A 19332-nucleotide genomic window follows, 5' to 3' on the forward strand; every position below is an offset into this window, starting at 1 on the left:
AATGTAACTTTTTTTTTTTGCCTTTGGTGTCATTCCTACTTTATTTCAGTGTCATTTAGAGATTCTCTCCAGATGCAGATAATAGCTCACCCTCAGTACGCATCAAGCATTTTCTCTCTCTGTGAAAGTTGTAATAACTAAGCTGTGTGAATTACATGAACATATACTGTACAGTGTTTGCCAGAGCATGCTTATTACTATGTCTGCTGTTTTCTTGCTTCACTGTTTGAGGATGTACTGCACTGAAGGGTATTTGAAAAATACTCACTGGTTTGGTACATGGAGGCATCCAAGTGATGATTGCAGAGCACTCTCTGCTCCTGTATAGATCTATAAATATTAGACACAATCCCAGCCCAACAGTAAAGACCTCAAATATGGCACCAAGGTATACCACAGAGATTAAATAGTATTTGAATCCAGGTCTAGATGTCACAGGCACAGCGCAACCCAAGCTATTATTCAGTTCAGGGACTTAAATTGAACCTAAAGTCAAAAAATGCTATGCACTCTCATTAATGCTTTAATATAAAATGGTTTATGAGAGCGCAGACTGTTTTGGTCAATCAAATCAAAAATTATTTAAAGTGCATTTAAAACCTCAACACACTTTACATAAAATAAAGTTCAGGCAAACAAGAGGAAGTAAAAATGATTAATAAAATAAAACTAAACACAGAGGATATCTAAAACAATAATTGATTAAAGGCCAGGCTAAAAAGGTTGTTTTTTAAATGTGATTTAAAAACCTCAATGGTGTCTGCCCCTCTTACCTGACAGGGCAAGCTGTTCCATAACTGAGGGGCTTTGATAGAGAACACTCCGTCCCCCACCTTGGTTCTGCATCTAGGTACAGTAAGCAGACCGGCTTCCTGCTTCTGCATCTAGGTACAGTAAGCAGACCGGCTTCCTGCTTCTGCATCTAGGGACAGTAAGCAGACCGGCTTCCTGCTTCTGCATCTAGGGACAGTAAGCAGACTGGCTCCTTGGGAGCGGAGCACCCTCACTGGGTTGTATGGAACGAGCATGTCTGTCAGATAAGAGGGGGCAAGGCCATGCAGTGGTACATACTGTTTTGATGTACTGTAGTACAGATTGTACCCAATCATGTTTTGAATATCAGATATATATCTGGTTTCATTGTCATCTTCCATGCCTCAGTGTTCTGAATGTTCATGATTGAATAACAGTGATAACACATGGTAATGCGGCAGGTAGCTTAGTGGTTAAGAGCGTTGTGCCAGTAACCGAAAGGTCGCTGGTTCTAATCCCCGAGCCGTCTAGGTGAAAAATCTGTCGATGTGCCCTTGAGCAAGGCACTTAACCCTAATTGCTCCTGTAAGTCGCTCTGGATAAGAGCGTCTGCTAAATGACAAAAAAAAAAAAATGATACATTGGGATCATTATAAAGGTCTCATATGTCCATAATGACAAATCATATACCACTACCACATTGTATTGCAATTTTCCTATGTTAACACATATCTAGGTGTTAACAACACTGGGTACTATTTTCTTTGTAGCTGTTCCTCGCACCAGTGACACGCAGTGCAGCTCTGTCCCAGAGCCACGCTACGGCAGACGGATTGGGTCCGAGTTCTCCGCTGGCTCCGTTGTTCGCTTTGAGTGCAACCCCGGGTATTTGCTACAGGGATCCAAAGCCGTCAAATGCAATGCGGTCCCCAATGCGCTAGCCCAGTGGAATGATACTGTGCCTGCTTGTGCTGGTAAGCCTCCTCAAATCAGTCACATTTGTGGAGATTGAGTTAAAGATGGATAAATGTTGTTGTTAAAGGGCAATTCCATATTAATTATCTCCAACACCACACCATCTGAAAATGACACGTTTATACGATCTGCGGTTACAATAGACTAACTTTATATATTTATATATTCAATATATAAAGTTACATTCATAAAGTTAAAGTGTATTTTAACCACAGATCATATAAATGCGTAATTTTTACATATGTAGACTCCAGTATGGTGCTGGAGATAGTTAATTACTACAAAACGTAAGAATACGCCGTTTTCACAAATGGAGACATCGGTGTGGTGCTGGAGATAATGATGAATATGAGGTTGAAATGTGGTGGAATTGCCCTTTAAGAACAACAGAATATGTAATAGATATGTAATTATTTTTACGTTGGTAAATTACCATAAACAGTCTAAGATATTGGTGACTGAGATTATTCTTTAGTCACAATAATGTTCTGCAAGAAATTATTCAAATTTACCCTGGTCGTCTTGTCTCACCATGGGTACAGGAACCTTGCATATGCCCTGTTCAGTGTGATTAAAATTTCCCCTCTGTTTCACTCCCCAGTTCCATGCAGCGGGAATCTGACAGAGCGAAGAGGCACCATCCTCTCCCCGGGATTCCCCGAGCCCTATGGGAACAGCTTGAACTGCGTGTGGAAAATCATTGTCACCGAAGGAGCTGGGATTCAGGCAAGTACAAAAGGTTCAGGTCTGAACTCATCAAAAGCAATAAGTTACGCTGACAGAGAGAAGATAGGGAAAATGTATTTTGAGTGACAGGCTGTAGCACATTTTAACTGACAGTCACCCTACTGAGAATAAAATAAAATTAGACTGGCTAAACGTAGGTTTAAATTAGACCTGCTGCCAACAGAAGTAGTTTAAAAGCACACAAAAAACCAGCTGCAGTCTTATCGCTATTGATTGTGCCACAATGAGGCACAGTATAAAACCTGGGTTTATGTTTATAATGCTTTAGCAGGAAAGAAAACTTCCCCTCAATAAAAAAACACCAGTCTCTCAACTAACCATTACAAATGTCTCCTGAGTGGCGCAGTGGTCTAAAGCACTGCATCGTAGTGCTAACTGTGCCACTAGAGATCCTGGTTCGAATCCAGGCTCTGTCGCAGCCGGCCGCGACCGGGAGACTCATGGGCGGCGCACAATTGGCTCAGCGTTGTCCAGGGTAGGGGAGGGAATGGCCGGCAGGGATGTAGCTCAGTTGAAAGAGCATGGCGTTTGCAACGCCAGGGTTGTGGGTTCGATTCCCACGGGGGGCCAGTATAAAAAAAAAAGATATATGTATTCACTAACTGTAAGTCGCTCTGGATAAGAGCGTCTGCTAAATGACTAAAATGTAAATGCTTGTCCTTTCAGAGAGAAGGCAGGTACATTATATTTGTCACTCTATTTTTTTTTTTTAGATCCAAGTGATGAGCTTCGCCACCGAGCACAATTGGGATTCCTTGGAAATCTATGATGGACAAGACATGACAGCTCCTAAACTTGGAAGCTTTTCAGGTGGGAATTGGATCACTTGATCACGCATTGAACCGCACGTTTCCCCTTCATTAAATGTGAGAGATCATATCTGTGTGCAATATATTAGGTTTCTTGTGTTCTACAGAATTCTTACAGGCTTTTTATTTTGAAGACCACAGTTAAAATGAAACCAACTCATCTTTATCTTCCATAGTTCCTCCAGGGGACTGAACATTGATCTGCCTCCAATACTTTTCTGTGCCATCTTTTACACAGCAGACCAATGTTCCTATTTTCATGTTGGATGACTCACAGTAACAGCTCCAGATACCTTTTGAGATCCAGTTGGCTGTCATCTTGGCCTTCATTGTCACCCTGTTAATTCTAGTAACAGCATTCCCACAACTTAACAGCTGTGTCTGCTATCTAATGAAGATGTTGAATGCGATGTCTGTATTAGGCATGATCAGTGATACATACAGGCCTTATTAAAACAGAAAATAGAGGGCCCTTCCCTTGTCTGGCAAATGTTTGGGTTTATCAATCTTGACTAGATCCACTAGTTTATTATTTTCTGTGTGTGTACGTCATTTTTAATGAGTCAGAAAGTGAGGCCAGTTGGGGAAGAAGCTAATGACTGACATCTACATTGGGGACATGTGGGAACTCAGCTACCCTGAACTCACATGCCTGGTGCACCAGTGGGCGGAGGGTGTCTTGACTTAAGACTGTCCTCCTTTAGCGCAACCTGATCATGCTAAATGCGAACTGATACAGTTGAAGTCGGAAGTTTACATACACCTAGGTTGGAGTCATTAAAACTTGTTTTTCAACCACTCCACAAATGTCTTGTTAACAAACTATAGTTTTGGCAAGTCGGTTAGGACATCTACTTTGTGCATGACACAAGTAATTTTTCCAACAATTGTTTACAGACAGATTATTTCACTTATAATTCACTGTATCACAATTCCAGTGGGTCAGAAGTTTACATACACTAAGTTGACTGTGCCTTTAAACAGCTTGGACATTTCCAGAAAATGATGTCATGGCTTTAGAAGCTTCTGATAGGCTAATTGACATCATTTGAATCAATTGGAGGTGTACCTGTGGATGTATTTCAAGGCCTACCTTCAAACTCAGTGCCTCTTTGCTTGACATCATGGGAAAGTGAAAATAAATCAGCCAAGACCTCAGAAAAAATGTGTGGACCTCCACAAGTCTGGTTCATCGTTGGGAGAAATTTCCAAACGCCTGAAGGTACCACGTTCATCTGTACAAACAATAGTATGCAAGTATAAACACCATGGGACCACGCAGCCGTCATACCGCTCAGGAAGGAGACACGTTCTGTCTCCTAGAGATGAACGTACTTTGGTGCGAAAAGTGCAAATCAATCCCAGAACAACAGCAAAGGACCTTGTGAAGATGTTGGAGGAAACAAGTACAAAAGTATCTATATCCACAGTAAAACGAGTCCTATATCGACATAACCTGAAAGGCCGCTCAGCAAAGAAGAAGCCACTGCTCCAAAACCGCCATAACAAAGCCAGACTACGGTTTGCAACTGCACATGGGGACAAAGATTGTACTTTTTGGAGAAATGTCCTCTGGTCTGATGAAACAAAAATAGAACTGTTTGGCCATAATGACCATGGATATGTTTGGAGGAAAAAGGGGATTGCTTGCAAGCCGAAGAACACCATCCCAACCGTGAAGCACGGGGGTGGCAGCATCATGCTGTGGAGGTGCTTTGCTGCAGGAGGGACTGGTGCACTTCACAAAATAGATGGCATCATGAGGAAGGAAAATGATGTGGATATATTGAAGCAACATCTCAAGACATCAGTTAGGAAGTTAAAGATTGGTCACAAATGGGTCTTTCAAATGGACAATGACCCCAAGCATACTTCCAAAGTTGTGGCAAAATGGCTTAAGGACAACAAAGTCAAGGTATTGGAGTGGCCATCACAAAGCCTTGACCTCAATCCTATAGAAAATGTGTGGGCAGAACTGAAAAAGTGTGTGCGAGCAAGGAGGCCTACAAACCTGACTCAGTTACACCAGCTCTGTCAGGAGGAATGGGCCAAAATTCACCCAACTTATTGTGGGAAGCTTATGGAAGGCTACCCGAAACGTTTGACCCAAGTTAAACAATTTAAAGGCAATGCTACCAAATACTAATTGAGTGTATGTAAACTTCTGACCCACTGGGAATATGATGAAATAAATAAAAGCTGAAATAAATCATTCTCTCTACTATTATTCTGACATTCAACATTCTTAAAATAAAGTGGTGATCCTAACTGACCTAAGACAGGGAATTTTTACTAGGATTAAATGTCAGGAATTGTAAAAAACTGAGTTTAAATGTATTTGGCTGAGGTGTATGTAAACTTCCGACTTCAACAGTGTATATATATATATATATATATATATACAGTGGGGAGAACAAGTATTTGATACACTGCCGATTTTGCAGGTTTTCCTACTTACAAAGCATGTAGAGGTCTGTAATTTTTATCATAGGTACACTTCAACTGTGAGAGACGGAATCTAAAACAAAAATCCAGAAAATCACATTGTATGATTTTTAAGTAATTAATTTGCATTTGATTGCATGACATAAGTATTTGATACATCAGAAAAGCAGAACTTAATATTTGGTACAGAAACCTTTGTTTGCAATTACAGAGATCATACATTTCCTGTAGGTCTTGACCAGGTTTGCACACACTGCAGCAGGGATTTTGGCCCACTCCTCCATACACACCTTCTCCAGATCCTTCAGGTTTTGGGGCTGTCGCTGGGCAATACGGACTTTCAGCTCCCTCCAAAAATGTTCTATTGGATTCAGGTCTGGAGGATGGCTAGGCCACTCCAGGACCTTGAGATGCTTTTTACGGAGCCACTCCTTAGTTGCCCTGGCTGTGTGTTTCGAGTCGTTGTCATGCTGGAGGACCCAGCCACGACCCATCTTCAATGCTCTTACTGAGGGAAGGAGGTTGTTGGCCAAGATCTTGCGATACATGGCCCCATCCATCCTCCCCTCAATACGGTGCAGTCGTCCTGTCCCCTTTTCAGAAAATCATACCCAAAGAATGATGTTTCCACCTCCATGCTTTACGGTTGGGATGGTGTTCTTGGGGTTGTACTCATCCTTCTTCTTCCTCCAAACACGGCGAGTGGAGTTTAGACCAAAAAGCTCTATTTTTGCCTCATCAGACCACATGACCTTCTCCCATTTCTCCTCTGGATCATCCAGATGGTCATTGGCAAACTTCAGACGGGCCTGAACATGCGCTGGCTTGAGCAGGGGGACCTTGCTGTGCTGCAGGATTTTAATCCATGACGGCGTAGTGTGTTACTAATGATTTCTTTGAGACTGTGGTCCCAGCTCTCTTCAGATCATTGACCAGGCCTGCTGTGTAGTTCTGGGCTGATCCCTCACCTTCCTCATGATCATCCAAGATGGCGTAGTAGTGCAGTCCTGTTTTTGTCGTGTGTCTGTAAATAGCCTGTAAATACCCTGTTTTTTTTGTATTTTTCGTACATATTTCCCTATCAGACTTTTCATCCTTCTACAAAATATACTTTCCTGCAACCCACCTCACTCAATGTGGAACGGATTCTATTATTGACTTACCTTTTATCTAGAATCTCCAGTTGAAACTAGCTAGCCAGCTAACTAGCTACTTGCTATTAGCCACAGTTAGCGGTATTTCACCCAGAACATTGGATTTTCTGCGGGAATAATTTAATCACTGGACATTAATCACCGGATCGCAACTAGCTAGCCGCAACCGAATGGATGTTGCTGTCTGGCTAATTCACCACTGCCCCCGATGCAAGCACCAGTTAGCCTCGAGCTAGCCTAGAGCCAGGCTCATATCTACCTCTAGGTCTACCGGACGGGAGTAGCCAGCTAACTAGCTACTTGCTATCAGCTACTGTTAGCGGTTTTTTCACCATTGTCCGTGGCCTGCACCACCCACCAGCCAGCTCTAGTCTGGACTATTATTCGGCCAGTCTGCACAGCGCGTTATCGACCCAGAACATATCAGTTCTTCTGCCGGAATCACTGAATCACTGGACCTTTAACTCCGGATTCATCGCTACCAGCTAGCTGCAACAAAATGGACATGTGGTCTGGCTAATCATCCTGAGCTAGGCCCATCTCCCAGCTATCTACCTCTATGTCAACCGGACGGGACCACCTAGTGTTGACACGGAGCCCGCCGATCCTACACGACTGGTCTGCCGACGAAATCGTCTGATGTGATTACAACAGGCTTCCCGTTACCACGTCGACCACGAAGATTCCATCTGCTAGCCCCGGCCCGCTAGCACACGCTAGTGCTTTAGCAGCCCCCGAACTATCCTATTGCTGTTCACCGGACCTTATGATAACTCAGCTATACAGCTGATGCCTGCTGGACTGTTCCTTTTTACGGTACCGCATCCTGTTTATGTTTAGCCTCAGCCCAAACTGTGTCGTCATTACCAGCTGTTGTCTTAGCTCTCTCAAATTACACCGTGATTGCTTTATGCCTCTCTCCCATCTCAATATGGTTAGCTTATTGTTGTTTCGGTTATTTCTAATTGTACTATTTCACTGTAGATCCCCCAGCCCAGCTAAACCTGCCTTAGATAGCTCCTTTGTCCCACCCCCCATACACGCGGAGACCGACTCAATTGGTGCCTCCAGTGATGCTATCTCTTTCATTGTTACCCAACGCTTAGGTTTACCTCCACTTTACTCATATCCTTCCATATCGTTGTCTGTACATAATGCCCTGAATCTTTTCTACAATGCCCGGAAATTTGCCCCCTTTATTCTATGTACCCAACGCACTAGAAGACCAGTTCTTAAAGCCTTTAGCCGTATCCTTATTCTAGTCCTCCTCTGTTCCTCCGGTGATGTAGAGGCTAACCCAGGCCCTGCAGCCCTCAGTATCACTCCTACTCCCCAGGCGCTATCATTTGCTGACTTCTGTAATCGCAAAAGCCTTGGTTTCCTGCATGTAAATATCAGAAGTCTACTTCCTAAGTTTGAGTTATTCACTGCGTTAGCACACTCCGCCAACCCTGATGTTCTAGCAGTGTCTGAATCCTGGCTTAGGAAGGCCACCAAAAATTCTGAAATGTCCATCCCCAACTATAACATTTTCCATCTAGATAGAACTGCCAAAGGGGGTGGAGTTGCAATCTACTGTAGAGATAGCCTGCAGAGCTCTATCATACTATCCAGGTCTGTGCCCAAACAGATTGAGCTTCTACTTCTAAAAATCCACCTTTCCAGAAATAAGTCCCTCACTGTTGCTGCTTGCTACAGACCCCCCTCAGCCCCCAGCTGTGCCCTGGACACCTTATGTGAATTGATTGCCCCCCATTTATCCTCAGAGTTCGTACTGCTTGGTGACCTAAATTGGGATATGCTTAATATCCCGGCCATCCTACAATCCAAACTAGATGCCCTCAATCTCACGCAAATTATCAACGAACCTACCAGGTACAACCCTAAATCCGTAACCATGGGTACCCTCATAGATATCATCCTGACTAACTTACCCTCTAAATACACCTCCGCTGTCTTCAACCAGGATCTCAGCGATCACTGCCTTATTGCCTGCGTCCGTAACGGGTCCGCGGTCAAACGACCACCCCTCATCACTGTCAAACGCTCCCTAAAACACTTTAGCGAGCAGGCCTTCCTAATTGACCTGGCCCAGGTATCCTGGATGGATATAGATCTCATTCCGTCAGTAGAGGATGCCTGGTTGTTCTTTAAAAGTAATTTCCTCTCAATCTTAAATAAACATGCCCCATTCAAAAAATACAGAACTAAGAACAGATATAGCCCCTGGTTCTCCTCAGACTTGACTGCCCTTGACCAGCACAAAAACATCCTGTGGCGTACTGCATTAGCATCAAATAGCCCCCGCGATATGCAACCTTTTAGGGAAGTTAGGAACCAATATACACAAGCAGTTAGGAAAGAAAAGGCTAACTTTTTCAAACAGAAATTTGCATCCTGTAGCACTAACTCCAAAAAGTTTTGGGACACTGTAAAGTCCATGGAGAATAAGAGCACTTCCTCCCAGCTGCCCACTGCACTGAGGCTAGGAAACACTATCACCACCGATAAATCTACAATAATCGAGAATTTCAACAAGCATTTTGCTACGGCTGGCCATGCTTTCCACCTGGCTACCACTACCCCGGCCACCAACTCTGCACCCTCCGCCGCAACTTGCCCATGCCCCCCCGCTTCTCCTTCACACAAATTCAGACAGCTGATGTTCTGAAAGAGCTGCAAAATCTGGACCCCTACAAATCAGCTGGGCTAGACAATCTGGACCCTTTCTTTCTAAAACTAGCCGCCGAAATTGTCGCAACCCCTATTACTAGTCTGTTCAACCTCTCTTTCGTAACGTCTGAGATCCCCAGAGATTGGAAAGCTGCCGCGGTCATCCCCCCTCTTCAAAGGGGGTGACACTCTAGATCCAAACTGTTACAGACCTATATCCATCCTGCCCTGCCTTTCGAAAGTATTTGAAAGCCAAGTTAACAAACAGATCACCGACCATTTCGAATCCCACCGTACCTTCTCCGCTTATGCAATCCGGTTTCGAGCTGGTCATGGGTGCACTTCAGCCACGCTCAAGGTCCTAAACGATATTATAACCGCGATCGATAATAGACAGTACTGTGCAGCCGTCTTCATCGACCTGGCCAAGGCTTTGACTCTGTCAACCACCGCATTCTTATTGGCAGACTAAATAGCCTTGGTTTCTCAAATGACTGCCTCGCCTGGTTCACCAACTACTTCTCAGATAGAGTTCAGTGTGTCAAATCGGAGGGCCTGTTGTCTGGACCTATGGCAGTCTCTATGGGGGTGCCACAGGGTTCAATTCTTGGGCCGACTCTTTTCTCTGTGTATATCAATGATGTCGCTCTTGCTGCTGGTGACTCTCAGATCCACCTCTACGCAGACGACACCATTTTGTATACATCTGGCCCTTCATTGGACACTGTGTTAACAAACCTCCAAACGAGCTTCAATGCCATACAACACTCCTTAAATAGCCTCCAACTGCTCTTAAACACTAGTAAAACTAAATGCATGCTCTTCAATCGAACGCTGCTGGCACCCGCCCACCCGACTAGAATCACCACTCTCGACGGGTCTGACCTAGAGTATGTGGACAACTACAAATACCTAGGTGTCTGGTTAGACTGTAAACTCTCCTTCCAGACTCACATTAAGAATCTCCAATCCAAAGTTAAATCTAGAATCGGCTTCCTATTTCGCAACAAAGCCTCCTTCACTCATGCTGCCAAACATGCCCTCGTAAAACTGACTATCCTACCGATCCTTGACTTCGGCGATGTCATTTACAAAATAGCCTCCAACACTCTACTCAGCAAATTGGATGTAGTCTATCACAGTGCCATCCGTTTTGTCTCCAAAGCCCCATACACTACCCACCACTGTGACCTGTACGCTCTTGTTGGCTGGTCCTCACTACATGTTCGTCGTCAAACCCACTGGCTCCAGGCCATCTATAAATCACTGCTAGGCAAATCCCTGCCTTATCTTAGCTCATTGGTCACCATAGCAGCACCCACCCGTAGTCTGCGCTCCAGCAGGTATATCTCACTGGTCATTCCCAAAGCCAACACCTCCTTTGGCCGCCATTCCTTCCAGTTCTCTGCTGCCAATGACTGGAACGAATTGCAAAAATCTCTGAAGCTGGAGACTCTTATCTCCCTCACTAACTTTAAGCATCAGTTGTCAGAGCACCTTACCGATCACTGCACCTGTACACAGCCCATCTGAAATTAGCCCACCCAACTACCTCATCCCTATATTGTTATTTATTTTGCTCTTTTGCACCCCAGTATCTCTATTTGCACATAATCTCTTGCACATCTAGCATTCCAGTGTTAATACTAATTGTAATTATTTTGCACTATAGCCTATTTATTGCCTTACCTCCATAACTTACTACATTTGCACACACTGTATATATATTTTCTGTTGTATTTTTTTGACTTTATGTTTTTTACCCCATATGTAACTCTGTGTTGTTGTTTTTATCGCACTACTATGCTTTATCTTGGCCAGGTCGCAGTTGTAAATGAGAAATTGTTCTCAACTGGCTTACCTGGTTAAATAAAGGTGAAAACAAATAAAATAAAAAATCATTGATGCCCCACGAGGTGAGATCTTGCATGGAGCCCCAGACCGAGGGTGATTGACCGTCATCTTGAACTTCTTCCATTTTCTAATAATTGCGCCAACAGTTGTTGCCTTCTCACCAAGCTGCTTGCCTATTGTCTTGTAGCCCATCCCAGCCTTGTGCAGGTCTACAATTTTCTCCCTGATGTCCTTACACAGCTCTCTGGTCTTGGCCATTGTGGAGAGGTTGGAGTCTGTTTGATTGAGTGTGTGGACAGGTGTCTTTTATACAGGTAACGAGTTCAAACAGGTGCAGTTAATACAGGTAATGAGTGGAGAACATGAGGGCTTCTTAAAGAAAAACTAACAGGTCTGTGAGAGCCGGAATTCTTACTGGTTGGTAGGTGATCAAATACTTATGTCATGCAATAAAATGCAAATTAATTACTTAAAAATCATACAATGTGATTTTCTGGATTTTTGTTTTAGATTCCGTCTCTCACAGTTGAAGTGTACCTATGATAAAAATTACAGACCTCTACATGCTTTGTAAGTAGGAACACCTGCAAAATCGGCAGTGTATCAAATACTTGTTCTCCCCACTGTATATATATATATACAGTGGGGAAAAAAAGTATTTAGTCAGCCACCAATTGTGCAAGTTCTCCCACTTAAAAAGATGAGAGAGGCCTGTAATTTTCATCATAGGTACACGTCAACTATGACAGACAAATTGAGAATTTTATTTCCAGAAAATCACATTGTAGGATTTTTATGAATTTATTTGCAAATTATGGTGGAAAATAAGTATTTGGTCACCTACAAACAAGCAAGATTTCTGGCTCTCACAGACCTGTAACTTCTTCTTTAAGAGGCTCCTCTGTCCTCCACTCGTTACCTGTATTAATGGCACCTGTTTGAACTTGTTATCAGTATAAAAGACACCTGTCCACAACCTCAAACAGTCACACTCCAAACTCCACTATGGCCAAGACCAAAGAGCTGTCAAAGGACACCAGAAACAAAATTGTAGACCTGCACCAGGCTGGGAAGACTGAATCTGCAATAGGTAAGCAGCTTGGTTTGAAGAAATCAACTGTGGGAGCAATTATTAGGAAATGGAAGACATACAAGACCACTGATAATCTCCCTCGATCTGGGGCTCCACGCAAGATCTCACCCCGTGGGGTCAAAATGATCACAAGAACGGTGAGCAAAATCCCAGAACCACAAGGGGGGACCTAGTGAATGACCTGCAGAGAGCTGGGACCAAAGTAACAAAGGCTACCATCAGTAACACACTATGCCGCCAGGGACTCAAATCCTGCAGTGCCAGACGTGTCCCCCCTGCTTAAGCCAGTACATGTCCAGGCCCGTCTGAAGTTTGCTAGAGTGCATTTGGATGATCCAGAAGAGGATTGGGGAGAATGTCATATGGTCAGATGAAACCAAAATAGAACTTTTTTGGTAAAAACTCAACTCGTCGTGTTTGGAGGACAAAGAATGCTGAGTTGCATCCAAAGAACACCATACCTACTGTGAAGCATGGGGGTGGAAACATCATGCTTTGGGGCTGTTTTCTGCAAAGGGACCAGGACGACTGATCCGTGTAAAGGAAAGAATGAATGGGGCCATGTATCGTGAGATTTTGAGTGAAAACCTCCTTCCATCAGCAAGGGCATTGAAGATGAAACATGGATGGGTCTTTCAGCATGACAATGATCCCAAACACACCGCCCGGGCAACGAAGGAGTGGCTTCGTAAGAAGCATTTCAAGGTCCTGGAGTGGCCTAGCCAGTTCTCCAGATCTCAACCCCATAGAAAATCTTTGGAGGGAGTTGAAAGTCTGTGTTACCCAGCGACAGCCCCAAAACATCACTGCTCTAGAGGAGATCTGCATGGAGGAATGGGCCAAAATACCAGCAACAGTGTGTGAAAACCTTGTGAAGACTTACAGAAAACGTTTGACCTGTGTCATTGCCAACAAATGGTATATAACAAAGTATTGAGAAACTTTTGTTATTGACCAAATACGTATTTTCCACCATAATTTGCAAATAAATTCATTACAAATCCTACAATGTGATTTTCAGGATTGTTTTTCTCTAATTTTTTCTGTCATAGTTGACGTATACCTATGATGAAAATTACAGGCCTCTCTCATCTTTTTAAGTGGGAGAACTTGCACAATTGGTGGCTGACTAAATACTTTTTCCCCCACTGTGTATATATATATATATATATATATATATATACAACCGGTTAAAAGTTTTAGAACACCTACTCATTCAAGGGTTTTTCTTTATTTTTTATTATTTTCTACATTGTAGAATATTAGTGAAGACATCAAAACTATGAAATAACACATATGGGATCATATAGTAACCAAAAAAGTGTTAAACAAATCAAAATATATTTTCTGTTTGACATTCTTCAAATAGCCACCCTTTGCCTTGATGACAGCTTTGCACACTCTTGGCATTCTCTCCACCAGCTTCACCTGGAATGCTTTTCCAACAGTCTTGAAGGAGTTCCCACATATGCTGAACACTTGTTGGCTGCTTTTCCTTCACTCTGCGGTCCGACTCATCCCAAACCATCTCAATTGGGTTGAGGTCGGGGGATTGTGGAGGCCAGGTCATCCGATGCAGCACTCCATCACTCTCCTTCTTGGTAAAATAGCCCTTACACAGCCTGGAGGTGTGTTGGGTCATTGTCCTGTTGAAAAACAAATGATCATCCCACTAAGCCCAAACCAGATGGGATGGCGTATCGCTGCAGATTGCTGTTGTAGGCATGTTGGTTAAGTGTGCCTTGAATCCTAAATAAATCACAGACAGTGTCACCAGCTAAGCACCCCCACACCATAACACTTCCTCCTCCATGCTTTACGGTAGGAAATACACATGCGGCGATCATCCGTTCACCAACACTGCATCTCACAAAGACACGGCAGTTGAAACCAAAAATCTCAAATTTGGACTCCAGACCAAAGGACAAATTTCCACCAGTCTAATGTCCATTGCGCGTGTTTCTTGGCCCAAGCAAGTGTCTTCTTCTTATTGGTGTCCTTTAGTAGTGGTTTCTTTGCAACAATTCAACCCTGAAGGCCTGATTCACACAGTCTCCACTGAACAGTATGAAAATGTATGCACTCTGGATAAGAGCGTCTGCTAAATGACTAAAATGTAAAATGTAAAATGTTGATATTGAGATGTGTCTGTTACTTGAACTCTGTGTAGCATTTATTTGGGCTGCAATTTCTGAGGCTGGTAAGAGCGTCTGCTAAATGACTAAAATGTCAATGTAATGATCTTATCCTCTGCAGCAGAGGTAACTCTGGGTCTTCCATTCCTGTCGCGTTCCTCATGAGAGCCAGTTTCATCATAGCGCTAAAAAATTGTAAAATAAATTAATGAAACTTGAATGAGTAGGTGTTCTAAAACTTTTGACATGTTGTGTGTATATACAGTTGAAGTCGGAAGTTTACATACACCTTAGCCAAATACATTTAAACTCAGTTTTTCACAATTCCTAACATTTAATCCTAGTAAAAATTCCCTGTCTTAGGTCAGTTAGGATCACCACTTTATTTTAAGAATGTGAAATGTCAGAATAATAGTAGAGAGAATGATTTATTTCAGCTTTTATTTCTTTCATCACATTCCCAGTGGGTCAGAAGTTTACATACACTCAATTAGTATTTGGTAGCATTGCCTTTAAATTGTTTAACTTGGGTCAAATGTTTCGGGTAGCCTTCCACAAGCTTCCCACAATAAGTTGGGTGAATTTTGCCCATTCCTCCTGACAGAGCTGGTGTAACTGAGTCAGGTTTGTTTGCCTCCTTGCTCGCACACGCCTTTTCAGTTCTGCCCACACATTTTCTATAGGATTGAGGTCAGGGCTTTGTGATGGCCACTCTAATACCTTGACTTTGTTGTCCTTAAGCCATTTTGCCACAACTTTGGAAGTATGCTTGGGGTCATTGTCCATTTGGAAGACACATTTGCGACCAAGCTTTAACTTCCTGACTGATGTCTTGAGATGTTGCTTCAATATATCAATATAATTTTCCTTCCTCATGAAGCCATCTATTTTGTGAAGTGCACCAGTCCCTCCTGCAGCAAAGCACCCCCACAGCATGATGCTGCCACCCCCGTGATTCACGGTTGGGATGGTGTTCTTCGGCTTGCAAGCGACCCCCTTTTTCCTCCAAACATAACGATGGTCATTATGGACAAACAGTTCTATTTTTGTTTCATCAGACCAGAGGACATTTCATCCAAAAAGTACGATATTTGTCCCCATGTGCAGTTGCAAACCATAGTCTGGCTTTTTTATGGTGGTTTTGGAGCAGTGGCTTCTTCCTTGCTGAGCGGCCTTTCAGGTTATGTCGATATAGGACTTGTTTTACTGTGGATATAGATACTTTTGTACCTGTTTCCTCCAGCATCTTCACAAGGTCCTTTGCTGTTGTTCTGGGATTGATTTGTACTTTTGGGCACCAAAGTACGTTCATCTCTAGGAGACAGAACGCGTCTCCTTCCTGAGCGGTATGACGGCTGCGTGGTCCCATGGTGTTTATACTTGCGTACTATTGTTTGTACAGATGAACGTGGTACCTTCAGGCATTTGGAAATTGCTCCCAAGGATGAACCAAACCTGTGGAGGTCTACAATTATTTTTCTGAGGTCTTGGCTGATTTCTTTTGATTTTCCCATGATGTCATGCAAAGGGGCACTGAGTTTAAAGGTAGGCCTTGAAATACATCCACAGGTGCACCTCAAACTAACTCAAATGATGTCAATTAGCCTATCAGAAACTTCTAAAGCCATGACATCATTTTCTGGAATTTTCCAAGCTGTTTAAAGGCACAGTCAACTTAGTGTATGTAAACTTCTGACCCTGGAATTGTGATACAGTCAATTATAAGTGAAATAATCTGTCTGTAATCAATTGTTGGAAAAATTACTTGTGTCATGCAGAAAGTAGATGTCCTAACCGACTTGCCAAAACTGTAGTTTGTTAACAAGACATTTGTGGAGTGGTTGAAAAACAAGTTTTAATGACTCCAACCTAGGTGTATGTAAACTTCCGACTTCAACTGTGTATATATATATATATATATATATATATATTATTTTTTTTTTTCTTTATTTTTACTATTTTTTACATTGTAGAATATCCACCCTTTTCCTTGATGACAGGTTTGCACACACTTGGCATTCTCTCAACCAGCTTCATGAGGTAGTCACCTGGAATGCATTTCAATTAACAGTTGTGCCTTCTTAAAAGTTAATTTGTGGAATTTCTTTCCTTCTTAAAGCATTTGAGCCAATCAGTTGTGTTGTGACAAGGTAGGGTTGTATACAGAATATAGCCCTATTTGGTAAAAGACCAAGTCCATATTATGGCAAGAATAGCTCAAATATGCAAAGATAAATGACAGTCCATCATTACTTTAAGACATGAAGGCCAGTCAATACGGAACATTTCAAGAACTTTTTAAGTTTCTTCAAGTGCAGTCGCAAAAACCGTCAAACGCTATGATGAAACTGGCTCTCATGAGGACCGCCACAGGAATGGAAGACCCAGAGTTAGCTCTGCTGCAGAGGATAAGTTCATTAGAGTTACCAGCCTCAGAAATTGCAGCCCAAATACATGCTTCACAGAGTTCAAGTCACAGACACATCTCAACAACAAGTGTTCACAGGGGACTGTGTGAATCAGGCCTTCATGGTCGAATTGCTGCAAAGAAACCACTACTAAAGGACACCAATAAGAAGAAGAGACCTGCTTGGGCCAAGAAACACGTTAGACCGGTGGAAATTTGTCCTTTGGTCTGAAGCCCAAATTGGAGAATTTTGGTTCCAACCGCCGTGTCTTTGTGAGATGTGGTGTGGGTGAATGGATGATCTCAGCATCTGTAGTTCCCACCGTAAAGCATGGAAGAGGAGGTGTTATGGTGTTGGGGTGCTTTGATGGGGACACTGTCTGTGATTTATTTAGAATTCAAGGCACACTTAACCAGCATGGCTACCACATCATTCTGCAGCGATATGCCATCCCATCTGGTTTGGGCTTAGTGGTACTATCATTTGTTTTTCAACAGGACAATGACACAACACACCTCCAGGCTGTGTAAGGGCTATTTTACCAAGAAGGAGAGTGATGGAGTGCTGCATCAGATGACCTGGCCTCCACAATCCCCCGACCTCAACCCAATTGAGATGGTTTTGGATGAGTCTGACGGCAGAGTGAAGGAAAAGCAGCCAACAAGTGCTCAGCATATGTGGGAACTCCTTCAAGACTGTTGGGAAAGCATTCCAGGTGAAGCTGGTTGAGAGAATGCCAAGAGTGTGCAAAGCTGTCATCAAGGCAAAGGGTGGCTATTTGAAGAATCTTAAATTTGTTTAACACTTTTTTGGTTAATACATGATTCCATATGTGTTATTTCATAGTTTTGATGTCTTCACTATTGTTCTACAATGTAGAAAATAGTAAAAAATAAAGAAAAACCCTTGAATGAGTAGGTGTGTCCAAACCTTTGACAGGTACTGTATATAGTGCTGCTTGAAAGTATGTGAACCCCTTGTACATTTACACATTTCTTCAGTTTTTACCATGACATCTTCCTTTAATCAGAAGCAGTTATGATCTGACATAACAGGTTTATATTTACCAATACTTTATGTTGGTGAAGAGGAAATCATGCATGTAGTAGAAAAAAACATTAAAAAGGAATTAGTGCAGGTGCAAAAATAAGTGAACCCCAAGTTGTATTGGTGAAATCAAGTAAGTAAGTAGTATCAGGTGGGTAAATAATTAGCTACCAAATGAATCAATCAAAGAAGAGATCGTTAGGAAAGAGTTTGGGCGGGACTCTGATAAATAGAGATAAGAAACCTGGTCAGTTTGGTGTTACCCATCCAGGTGAATGCAAAGCACACCATGCCAAGAGAGGAAAGGAGATCTCAGACTGTGAGGTAAATCATTTAGAAATGGAGAGCATTTAACATGACAGCAACTTGGCCTAGAAGTGGACGCCCTTCCAAAATATCCCCAAGAGCCACAAGAACAATAATAAATCAGGTAAAAGCCAATCCAAACATAACATCTAGAGATTTGCAGACCTCCCTTGCGGCATTTCAGGTAACTGTGTATGCTTCAACAATAATAAGAACACTGAATCGAAATGCCATTCATGGGAGGGTTGCTAGGAAGAAGCCTCTGCTGTCAAAAAAGAACCAAACTGCCTGTCTTAACTTTGCCAGAGACCACCTGGACAAACCTGAAGGTTTCTGGAAGTCCAATCTCTGGACCGATGAGTCCAAAATTGACTTTTTTGGTCACAATCAACACCGCAATGTTTGGCGAAAACCCAACACTGCCTACCACCAAAATAACCTTATCGCAACAGTCAAGCATTGTGGTGGGAATGTCAAGATCTGGGGCTGCTTTTCCTCCTCTGGACCTGGACGACTCCACATCATTAAGGGAACCATGAATTCTGAGGTATACCAGGAGATTCTTGAACAGAACGTCAGGCCATCAGTAAAGGAGCTAAAGCTGGGCCAAAAATGGGTCTTCCAACAAGACAACGACCAAAAGCATTCAAGCAAATCTACCAAAGAATGGCTCAGGAGAAAGAAGATTTGTCTTTTGGATTGGCCAAGTCAAAGTCCTAATCTAAATCCAATCGAGATGCTGTGGCAGGACCTGAAGTGGGCAGTTCATGCCAGACACCCCTCAAACCTCACTCAATTGGCTGAGTTCTGTAAGGAGGAGTGGGCAAAAATCCCTCAAAACAGATGTCAGAGACTGATTACTGGCTATAGGAGACGTTTAGTCCAAGTTATCGCTGCTAATGGAGGTGCCACAAGCTATTGACTGGGTTCACA

At 42.8% G+C, this 19332-nt stretch overlaps 1 protein-coding gene across 1 annotated transcript in view; it reads left to right on the forward strand.

The window, feature by feature from the left end:
- Positions 1-19332, forward strand: part of LOC121575262 (CUB and sushi domain-containing protein 1-like) — a 190404-nt gene that overhangs the window by 86549 nt on the left and 84523 nt on the right. The window contains exons 27-29 of the mRNA XM_041888234.2: positions 1524-1727; positions 2330-2454; positions 3189-3285. Of these exons, the coding sequence (XP_041744168.2) occupies positions 1524-1727; positions 2330-2454; positions 3189-3285 (426 nt within the window). The remainder of the gene's footprint in view (positions 1-1523; positions 1728-2329; positions 2455-3188; positions 3286-19332) is intronic.

Source organism: Coregonus clupeaformis, chromosome 1 (genome assembly GCF_020615455.1).
Source record: "Coregonus clupeaformis isolate EN_2021a chromosome 1, ASM2061545v1, whole genome shotgun sequence".
NCBI lineage: Eukaryota > Metazoa > Chordata > Actinopteri > Salmoniformes > Salmonidae > Coregonus > Coregonus clupeaformis.